We start from the raw sequence: 11,682 nt of genomic DNA, 5'->3' as shown, positions 1-11,682 counted from the left end.
TAGCTTATAAATATTTTATTGTGTTACTTTGTCATAAATACAACATATATATATATTAGAAAAAAGCATCAGTCACAGGAGAAAACACGAGTTACAGTAGTTTTGTGCAAACAACACTCAAATTTAGAATTTTCACAAACTTTTGTTTAACGCCTTCAAACAAACAAAAGATACTAAAAGAAAAGTGATTTAAGAACTTTTGGCACTTTCAAGTAGAATCATCTGAAATCTTGTTCAGTTAAGAAGATATCAAAGATATCATGAACTCCGAGCACTGGATATTCTGAAGCTGAGGTAAAAACTGGGGAATCTACACCAATTCCACATTTTCCCTCTGAGTCAAAAAGGTCCAACGATTCCCCATAACTCCAAGCAAAGACCTTATGGGTGCATCTTTAGCTTTGTGCAAATAACGTTTAGCTAATAATATCTATTTTTAGCTATTTCAATTTTCAGGCTTGTCCCCAGCCAGCCAGCAGCAATTGGAAATCAAGTAGCCCTTTAGCTTGTCCTAATTTTTCCTGTTGCCCCTGAAGAACAGCACGTCATCCACAACACAATGCACCAAATGTAGGCCGATTGTGATAGACGTTTAAAATAAAACTTCTATGCTGGTGTTACCAACTCTACGATGTACCTGAGAACACGAGAAATGTGCTGTCTGAATGACCAGCTTCTGGTTGGTTATTAAGATCAGGTTTAGAGGCAGGACAAGATAAAAAAGTTTTGGTCAGGAACAAGCAACAAGTGACCGTTGAAATTCTAATAATATTGTATATGATTATAATTGTTTGCCACTAAAAGGCAAATTTGAGAAAGTGCTAATAGTTGACCATTTTGAAAACCCAGGCCAGTTTGTGTTTAGTAAAACTTAATGAAAAAAAAACAAACAACATAAATCCACCCCTCTTCTCTGAATAGCATTGTAGACACTAATTTAAGATTTTTCTTGACATATTAATGTCAACAACCTTTCCACCAAACTCTGTTTTATTCCTCTAACCTCAACTCCACAAGCACATCTGTGCGGGCCAGAGAGGGTTCAAGCACATAATACCAGGAACTGCCTCTGGAGGGCCTCACTAGAGTCCTCTATGATGAGGAGCAAAAGGCAAGATTCATCAAGCTTCTAAACCCATCAGTCCAAGTTTAAGACACAAGAATTTATCATTTTCTCATTCTCGAATTTTACACGGTGGCCCTCCAGTGCCTTTCTGTTACCCAGCAGACCCTTACTGACCCTTTACACTTATAGACAAACAACTCATCATATCCTTTCACCAACACTGGGGCTTGGCTCAGCCCGGGGATGCCCCTGCTCTCTGCCAAGACTGTGCAGCGGCAGCCAAAAATCTCTCACAGGAGAATCTGCTTCGCCTGAGGAATACTATCATCTGGCTCCAATTGAATTGATTTCACAGCGTTAGAAAAATAGATTTTGCGAAGATAAATCACGTTTTCCAATATGAAAAATAGATCAAACTCTTTGCTATTTCTTTCTTGGTTGTTCCAGTTTGGTGAAAGGCATTTCAGTTAGCATAAATTAGACATCTCAACACATGAGGATGTGCTAAAATGGCCGCTACTATCAACTACACATTATATAAGTGTTAAGTAGCCCTGTACCCTTTAAGGACAGCTGCTGTGTAGAACCCGACTAATAGCAACACCACAAGCTAAATTAGCTGCTGTGTGTGTGTGTGTGGCACATCGGTGATTGTGATTCAGCACTCATGAAGTGACTGCTTACCTTTGAGGCTCTGTCACCTATTAGCGAGTAGTCAGATTCTCATTGCTTGACGGTTTACAGCGAGTCTACATCTCAGCAACGTCCTTTCAGAGTTTCTTCACAACAGGGCGGCCTTGAGTAAGACTGCACTTGCATACTGACAAGGTACAGAAGTGTCAAGAGACATAAAGGCAACATTACCATATTATAAATCTCAAAGGGAACACTAAAAAAGGCCCATAGCAACATTACCACTATGTAGCTTAATAAATCTCCACAGTAATCCCCACAAAAGAGTGAATATGGCTTGGTGAAAGAGCTGCTAACCATGTAGTGTATGAACAGCGGTACAGTATATTGCAGCACAGAAGAGACCAGCAGTGTCCGGGTTTCTTTGGAAGTGCTCCTTTAGTAGCGCCGTGATCATTTCAAAAGGCATTACTTTTAAGGCTCAAAGGTCAAATGTGTGTATATACACATGTACAACACTGCTGCTCTCCTGCTGTGTGTGATTAGTGGAAGTAAACATGCATAGAATTACACGCACCCCAGGATAGAGCTAAAGTATGACCGTAATACTGAACGGTGCAGATCTAGTACAGTACAGGGGTGATTTACACACACTACTTCTGCATCTGCCATGCCTTTGTACTCGGCAAGCACTGGTTTAACACAGCAAACCCATTCCTGGTGCTAAACATGAACCCAACACCAACACACATCAAGTCAATCCGATTAAGAACACATTAGAACTCCTAATAATAAACCGTTCATCATGCCCTGATACCCTAACCCTCCTAAAATGGGTGATCTGAACCACGGCTGTGTTAATCACATCAGAATGGCTGAAAAGAGAAGAGCAGCAGATGAGAGATCCTTAGCCCTGATCCTCACAGCGGGGGTCGATAGATTGACAGAGGCTGACTGAGGGCAGGTGCAATGCACCTGCCTTTCCAGATGCACACGGCTGGAAATGAGCCTTCTGTTTGATCACTTTCAGCCTCACTGACAAACTTCATTACGATTCAGCTCAATATGTCTGCAGGCACTGGAATTACAGTAGGAAAACCTTCATTCCAGGGTGCTTCACCAATGCAAACAACATAACGATCTGGGCATCCCTGAAATATTAACCCCTAATTTCTGTTTACCTTCCATTTTATAATACATTTTCTGCTTGGCTGTTTTACACAACAGTGTTTCAGCTTTCTCTGGTACTATTTACAGTCATCGTATGTTGGGCAAAGGATCTCTCATTAGGCTGTGATATTTCTCTCTGGCTGTGAGCTAAATCCTCCCCATCCCTCAACAGCAAATCCCTCATTCTAATGTGTGAAATGGACGGTTTTGAGCGGGTAATTGGATAGTGCACGTTAGTGATTGTAAAGTGACCCCCCCTCCCTTTCCCTGGAAAGTGAATTTGTCAGATGAGGGGATTATGGGTCGAAGAGGTCAGCGTGTGGCTGCAGGTCCACCTCTCTGTTAAAGCGCTCAATCTCCTTATTGGCGTCCTGCACGTATTCATCGATGAATCGATCCATCACTGGACACACACATGTAAGGAATCAATCAACACAAATACACTGGTTCTGACAAACTCGCTGTCACATTCAATGCTATCATTTTTAGTACTGCCAAGTCTAAGTGAATTCCAGGACTTTTCCAGGACTTTCAAGTCAATTTTCATGACCTACTGTTTCATGTAATATCTACATATAGTGCTGAATCATAAGAAACATTTAAATTTTGTTTGTTCATTCAATTTCTTTTCGGCTTAGTCCCTTTATTCGTTTAAATTTATTACAGCATATCATAAAACATGCAATAGTTTAAACTTATTTTTAAATCTATGTAAAATAGATGATGCACAAATACACACAGCACGAATAATGTGAGAGCATGTTGCTGGAAAGAAAAGTAAAGTAAAAACAACTAACCTCTATTTCAATTTGCCGATATTTGTCAACCTAATTTGAGATAATCCTAATAGTTTGTTAAACTAGTAATAGTAGGTGAAACTAATACTATTTTAAGCCACGATCACACTGCACTTTTCGCTCTATAGACTTCTATTCATAGGCATGTAAATGCAGCAGACCAGAAACACAAGCATGTGTTTCGCATTTCACTGCATTCGAAAGTTCAAGCTTGGTGAATTCTTACCAGCAAAATCACATCAGGTGATTGCGTGAGACCAATTAAAGATCATTAAAAATATGGAGCAATCGCTGACTTTTATTATTGTCTAATCGCAAAAGACTTTTGGACAAAAGTCTTCTAAATGACTTAATGTAAATGTAATTTCCATGACTTTTCCAAAACCTCAAGATTTTTCTGTTTTTCCAAAACTTTTTCAGGCCTGGAAAATTCCATGTCAAAATTCCATGACTTTTCCAGTTTTTTATGACCGTATGAATCCTGTAATATGCTTAAAAACTATTTCTTACTACTATCAATGTTGAAAACACCATTTTTGTGGAAATCTTTCTATTGTGTATAATTATATCTGTACTCTTACTTACAGTATGTTAAATTTAAAAGCATTCTAGCTGAAGTTTTTTTTCTTTTATCTTTGAATAGTATAAAATTTCACACAAGTTAATGCTGGAATTGAAAGATACGAGGATGGAAGTTTTGCTTCTCCCCAAAGAAGCTGACAAAGTGGTGGCCATTGTAGAAGTAACCGGGAGGGAGAGGATCCAGGTGCCTTTTTAGCTAGAGACACATAAAACAAAAGCATTCAAACCACTGAATTTGCATGTTTTGGTGTTGAAGTCAAAAAAACACACTATGTAAGGGCAAGTGTGTGCATACTTACATGAATGTATTTAATCTCCTCTGTGGTGAGCGTCCTCTGATTTTTCTTGACTTTCTTCACAATTTTCTGTGAATCACAAACAGACATTGCATGACTGCATAGTGCATAAAAGTTTCCATATGCTGCGACCTACACAACACAGTAATGTTGGAGTGTTTATTATTTTTGATTTTATTAAATTGCATTTGGATTAGTTTTGAGACTAAAGAGATAAACAACAAAAATATTTATTTGCTTCCGTTTAAGGGAGCAAAATTTTGTAAAAGATAAATGACAAACCACTGCAGCATGATTACTTTTTCATCTGAAAATAAATGCTTATTTTATCACTTAAGTAAAATTGATTGACTTATTTTGGTGACATTAGATTTTAATATAAAACTTGAATGTTTTTAGTAGGGATGCGCCAATACCATTTTTTTAACCGATCCGATCTCAATACCAAAATTCTGAGTATCAACTGATACAGATCTAATCCCAATGCTGTGCCATTTTTTTAAGCATAATGCAGTCTATATAGTTCTGGTGATAAAATCAAATAATATATATTCCTTAGTAATATTACCAGACATAGGCCTACAGATGGCACAATCTAACTATAAACATGTTTGCTGTAAACGAAGCTACATTATTTGAGCATTTTTTATGACATTGATCTGTTTGAGCTTAAGCTACCAATATTGACCCTATTCAAAACACAAACTGGTCTGTTAAATAAAATAATAAGTTAAATAAAATTACAGTGAAATATTCAGTTTCAGAGTAGGCTAAATCATTTTCTGTTAATGACAATCCAAATTGCAGACATCAGTTTCACTTTTATTAATTTAAACTACTTTAATCACAATGAGCCAGGCTTTACAAACGATTTGCAGCACTGAAAGTATTCCCCTCAGAAGAATAAACTCAGTCGGAAAGATGAGAGAAGAGAAAGTTTTAATATTAAAGAATAATTTTACATCGCGTCTGCGCAGCTGGTGCGTAAATGAGTCGCTTGATACATCATTGAGACACAGCGTGCATCCCTCTAGTATCTGCGGAAACTTTCAAAACCGAGCAGCAACAAGGGAAGAAATCACATGCATTGAAGATCTGTCCAATGTATTACTGAGCTTTTTCTAAATAAAAATGTCAGGTAGGCATACTTTGTGTATGAAGAGCAGGTAATATTGCTCTCTACTCCAGTGTTGCAATTGCGATCATGCTGGTCTAACAGATACAGACCAACATGATTTAGAAACAGCAATGAACTCCTTGTTGAAGGTCAAAATGAACCCATTTAATGAAATACTAGATGCATTTCAAACAGGAACAAATAGTCTTGGAAAAGTTTTTCGAGTTGTCATGAATGTGACACGCAGTTTAAATTGTGAATGAATGAAGAATGATTTACAGGCGCAGCACCAGGAAGCGCTGAACTGAACATGAATTTGACCACTTGAATAATCACCTGTACTTAACATTAAACCATAGAATTGCTTCAGAATATTTGGGATATAGTAGGCCTACATGACAGCTTTCAAGGACCTTATACAAGACTTCCTTTATGGCTTTTGTTGGCTTATAAATTAATCAGAATATAGCGCATGCGCAAGATCGGATTTGGATCGTACCAGCTGGCCGATACCCGATCCAGCAGAAATATGCGGTATCGAACCGATATCTGATCCAAATATCGGGATCGATGCATCCCTAGTTTTTAGTAGGCCACACAGAATCAGCACCTGCAGAAATCCGCAGAAAAAATAGCAGATTTCTAAGGACATTGTTCAATCGAATTATTTTCTCATGCAAATGTGTCAAAATATATATTTGTTCATATTTTATATTCATTTAAGTACTATTATGGAATGATGTGATCATTTTTAGAAGGCTAATGTAATTTTATGTATGTTTATGTGTTTTTTAGTGGATGTATTAAATTAGCGACCTACCGTAGTTTTGTTTAACAAACAATTGGATGTATAAATAGGTTTGCAAATCTTTGTAAACCTTAAACTTTGGTAAGTTTTATTATTTACTATTATTTTATGTGCTAAGATTTTAGTTTCTACATTCTCAAAATTATTTCATAAATCTGCAGATCATTTCCAAAACTCTTTGCAGACATGGCAAAAATAAATAAATAAATCAACATTCATTCATTTCAACAAAGCTAATATTGGCAGTTCTCAGATTATTGATGGTCTGTGAATTTCAAAAAGTGACAATCAAATAATTTATCATAATATATAAATGCATTTAAATAGAACATTTTCTCATGTAATATGAAATTTATAAGACTCCTCAATGTAAAAAAGGTGAATGCAGTTACAATTGCTTTTTTTCCACAAACTTATTAATCAGAAGTTGATTATCAGATAGAATAGGGTTATATATTAGGTTATGATTATTTAAAAAGTTAACAATTATTTGGGTCTATTTAAAAATGTATGCACCTACCAAAATGTAGTTACCATCAGCACACGACTGACTTTTTTTTTTACATCAATGTTTAATCCTTTTACAAAATTAGGGCAGGAAATACGGAAAGAAGTCTGTGGATTCCACATGGCCCTACCTATGAGAATTTACCTGTTTGGCACAATGCCGAAGCCAGTCTTTCAACCCTTCCTGGGTAAGCCCAACTCCATGAAACATTAGATAACAGTTGTTTGTTGTCCATAGGCCATGGTGAGTCCCCTGATCGGGGGCAACGGTCACATTCCCACTGATAGAGTTACAGTTTACCACCATCTGTCTGTCATTGTCTACAGTGAAAACAGACACCGCATGCAGTCAGATACACACACACACACATACACACACACAGAGTTTACTGGGTCCAACATGCTGCACACTAATTCATCAAACATGTCATCAGACGGAGCTATGTCTAGCATGGTGTGCCAACAGCCATCCATCCCATCAATCACTCCTCTGCAGTGTGGACTACGACTCGGCACTCTACAAACAAGCAAGGAGTCAAACTCGCAAACAACTGAACACAATGCACTGAATGTTACGAAAATATTAAACACAAAACTTACAGGGATCTAAATACAAATTACACACCAAACTAGGGCTGCACAATATATTGTTTCAGCATCCACATCGCAAAATGCGCATCTGCAATAATCACATGGCAGGATGAGTATTGTTGAGTTAGGATTCTGGTTGATCAGGCACAACAGTTTAGAACACATTTGATTTGTGGAGTCATTGCAAACCATTAGGGCGCATGTCCACCGAAGCCTTTTTTCGAGCTGCAGAAATGCAACCACTGTTATAAAACACTTGTCGGAGATTTTTAAAAATGCTGACCACTTAGTACAGAAGTGCCCAAACTTGGTCCTGGAGGGCCGGTGTCCTGCAAAGTTTAGCTTCAACTTGTTTCAAAAAACCTGCAAGGATGTTACGAGTATACCTATTAAAAGCTTGATTAGCTTGTTCAGGTGTGTTTGATTAGGGTTGGAGCTAAACTCTTTGGGACATCAGTCCTCCAGGACCAAGTTTGGTCACCCTGATTGCACTTTTCATCCCATAGACTTCCGATCATATGCAAGCGAATGCAACAGACCAAGAATGCAAGCTCGTGCGACAAGCTTCACAGTTGCGAAGTTCAAGCTTGGTGAACTCTGACCTGCGAAGTCGCATCACGTGACTGCGTGAAACCAATCGAAGAACATGACCTCAGTGTACAGAAATTTAAAATATGGAGCAATCGCTTGCTTTTTTAAATGTCTAATCATGTTGTTAAATCCCGCCTCTTTTTACAGCACCTTATGACAGAATTTTGCATGCTCAAACTGTAGTGCAGGGGCGCCCAACTATTTCTTAAAAAGGGCCAAAAACCAAACTTCAAATATACCAAGCCAAACCATATATACCAAACCATATTACATAAAATTTGCTCATTTGTTTGCTTATTATTTAAAAGTAACTAGAAAAAGTTGTTTTAAAACATTAAATGATGATGCAATATAATTTCAACGTTTTATAATTAACTTATTACAGTAAAAACATAAACAATCCCATTTATAACACAATGGAGCTCAATACTGAATACACTAGCCGAGCTGCCCCTGCCTTTGCCATGATTTTCTCACCGATGTCTTGTGCATTGTCCTCTATATGTCAAGTGACAGTATTTACATTTTAAAAGTCTGATTCATATGAGGATTTAATTTTAGTTGGCTTTTTTGTAGCTCCCCAATTGAACAAAGAAACAAAAGGGTAAACATATGTATATATACATACATTCGATATGACGATCTCTGCCAAAGGCTTTCGCCCTAATCAACTCTCTTCATCTCATTCAGATGGGATGGTGGGCCAACTTTGGCCCACGGGCCCTACTTTGGGCAACTCTGCTCTAGTGTGACGGCTTCCATTGACAACAACAGAAAACAGGAGCAGCATTCATGTTTTTGTACTGCAAAAATGCTTGAGTGGACACACACCCTTGGGCTGTAAGCATATCAAATCATTTTAAAGCAATCAGACTCAAAAAAGTTTTTTTTTTTACAAGATTATTTGAATATAAATATTCATACGATGAAGACTATACAATGCTTTTTACACTTGATTATACAATTTATGTTCCTGAATACTCTTAGTGTCCCACAGCAAACCACAAAGAACTGTTTATTTCATTGTATCTTTGCTTTGTATATTGACCTTATTCTTTAATGCGGAAGTGTGCTCGTTTTTGTGATTGTAATATAAGACAAATTTCAGTTAGCAACATCAAGCAGCATAAAAAGCTGTTTTTAACGTCTAAAAATGAATGGAAGTGAATGAGACTGGAAATCTTGAGCCAAAAAGATTCAAATGGCTGCCCCCGCAAAGAATAGGGTGAATATATAATGTAGATACACTTCCCATTCCCAAATCATTCCAAATCACTGTAAAATTAGGAATTATTTTTAAATAAAGCTGTTCAAGTTTAAGTATTCAAGGTCGAATTGTTTTCACATCCAATTTACATTGCAAAAAACCAAAGTATTGCAATGTCAGTTTTTTTCCAATATCGTGCAGCCCTACACCAAACCCAACCTATCCACCAAAAAATAAAAACATTTCCATACCAAACACAGATGATTTATGGTGGTAACTTGGCATTACAGATGGTGTTCAGACCGTATGGGTCTGATATGAACTACACTAACTCGCGTGCTGGAACTCAGGCACTATTAAATCACTCAGCTCTCTGTTAAACTAGCCACTCTCTCCATGCAACTTCACCACAGATTCAAAGGACAGTCAAAAATAAAAACCTTCAAAACTGTGACCACAGGAGAAATCGACTGATAGAAAAAAAATGAGTGAACAGATGTGTGCAGGCCACATCACTTTGAGGATTCAGAGGTGAGAGTCCTACCGTGTGGCGTTTACCCCACAGGCCCCCTGTCTACTACTTCTCATAGGAAAATCAAACATTAACTACACAGTCAAAACCAGAGCAAGAGATATCCTGGAATCAAATAATACACATTTATAGACAGTCATAGTTCAGAATGTATTTCCCATAAAAAAAAAACAATCTAGCAGTAGATTATGGAGACGGACTGCCCTACCAGAAAACAGCACTTTCCCACTGATGTGATAGATGTTTCCTGTGAAAGGACTGGGTTTGAGCGAGGATTTCAGAGCTGAGGAAAGAAACAGAAATGAGATAGTGAGCAGTGCGGCTGACTTTGATCATTGCGCTTCCATTTTTAGCACACTGCCTTACAGCATCCTTATATATACTGTCAGCACTCACTTTATAATTAAACCCTCTTGAATATTTATTATTGATGATTACTCTGTCATAATTAATATTACCTAACCGGCAGATCACAATTATTTGATCAGACTGAAAATTACCTCGTTACACAATTACAATCAAACACTGCTATCAAAAGATTATCATTTTAACATTTGCACATTTATCAAATACTAACAGTTTTTTTTTTTATACATCCATTTTTTGTAGCAATTAAATTATTCATATAGTTAATAGTATAATTAATGAATAGTTTAAATCATTTGTTTTGGTTTAATTTTTTATTGAATATTCATATTTTGTCAGCCTGGAAAAAAAATCTGCATTCTTAGTAGTTTTAGTCAGTAATAAAAAATAAAATTTTGCTGAAAAGTGATTTCAATTGTTTAGGTGTGACTAAAATTAAGTGTACTACACTGTTAACCCTTACTTTAGATTATGCAGTAAATAACTGTAAAATAGCCAGTGTTTTGCTGTAATAAAAGGAAACAGTATTTTACTGTAAAAGGAGCAGGATTTGTATGAAATTTTGTAGTGCAAAGAATAAATTACAGTAATTTACTTTATGTACCCATTACAGATAGTTACTGTGATAATAAATGGTAAATTACTGCTCAACCATTATTACCCCATGTACTCTGATGCTTTATGTTGCTATATATATATATATATATATATATATATATATATATATATATATATATATATATATATATATATATATATATATATATATTTATATATATATATATATTGTTCAGTTTTGGTATGTGTATGGTCAGTATTGAGGAGAAAGTGAGACAATGCATTAATGATAAGCTAAATTTCTCTGCAGCCATCTTTGTGTTTTCTTTGGTTCCTTTTATGTTTTTAACATTGAGTATCAGGAGTCAACCAATGTCAATGTCACAGAGGTAATTAAAAAGTAAAGATATCGACGAGATGCATTTAAAGGCAAAAATATTCACACAGAGCAACCAAATTATCACAATCATTTTTATAACTTTGTTTACTTTTCTATAATTAATCTAATTTGCCTAGTTTAGCCTATAGTTAAGCTTTTAAATTGCACTTTAAGCTAAATTTTAGTATTTTGCTAAATAACTAGTAAAAATGTGTTATTTAAAAAATATCTTAAACAGCACATACATACATTTTTGCAGAGACTCAATTAATTTGTCTGGAAAACTTCAAATGAAGTAGGTAAAAGTGGCATTAACAATATAGTATAAAGGCTTTCCTAAATAAATGTATTAATCAGGTTATTTTATTTATTTATTTATTTTTATTACTACAGGTTTGGAACAACATGTGGATCAGATTATTTATTATTATTATTATTTATTTATTTATTTATTTGCTTTGGATGAAGTTTTTATATTTTTA

At 36.0% G+C, this 11,682-nt stretch overlaps 1 protein-coding gene and 2 long non-coding RNA genes across 4 annotated transcripts in view; 2 read left to right on the top strand and 1 right to left on the bottom strand.

The window, feature by feature from the left end:
- The window catches only part of LOC147834145 (uncharacterized), a 762,525-nt gene that overhangs the window by 125,183 nt on the left and 625,660 nt on the right, over positions 1-11,682 (top strand). The gene's annotated exons all lie outside the window — the stretch shown is intronic.
- Positions 1-11,682, bottom strand: part of dnaaf9 (dynein axonemal assembly factor 9) — a 46,869-nt gene continuing 35,187 nt past the window's right edge. The window contains exons 33-37 of one of the 2 annotated variants that reach the window (XR_015505154.1): positions 8,049-10,180; positions 7,122-7,880; positions 4,548-4,613; positions 4,351-4,444; positions 1-3,272 (exon numbers count right to left, since the gene is read on the bottom strand). Coding sequence is in view for 1 of the 2 variants with exons in the window: in NM_001145562.1 (NP_001139034.1) it covers positions 3,166-3,272; positions 4,351-4,444; positions 4,548-4,613; positions 7,122-7,297; positions 10,106-10,180 (518 nt within the window). In the remaining variant the exon portion in view is untranslated. The remainder of the gene's footprint in view (positions 3,273-4,350; positions 4,445-4,547; positions 4,614-7,121; positions 7,881-8,048; positions 10,181-11,682) is intronic. The other variant, NM_001145562.1, reaches the window with a different exon arrangement.
- The window catches only part of LOC137487374 (uncharacterized), a 105,699-nt gene that overhangs the window by 91,699 nt on the left and 2,318 nt on the right, over positions 1-11,682 (top strand). The gene's annotated exons all lie outside the window — the stretch shown is intronic.

The sequence above is a fragment of the Danio rerio genome, chromosome 13 (genome assembly GCF_052040795.2).
Source record: "Danio rerio strain M-AB ecotype USA chromosome 13, GRCz13ab, whole genome shotgun sequence".
Taxonomy (NCBI): domain Eukaryota; kingdom Metazoa; phylum Chordata; class Actinopteri; order Cypriniformes; family Danionidae; genus Danio; species Danio rerio.
Note: the sequence above shows the minus strand (reverse complement) of the source record. Positions and strands in the feature narration are given on the sequence as shown.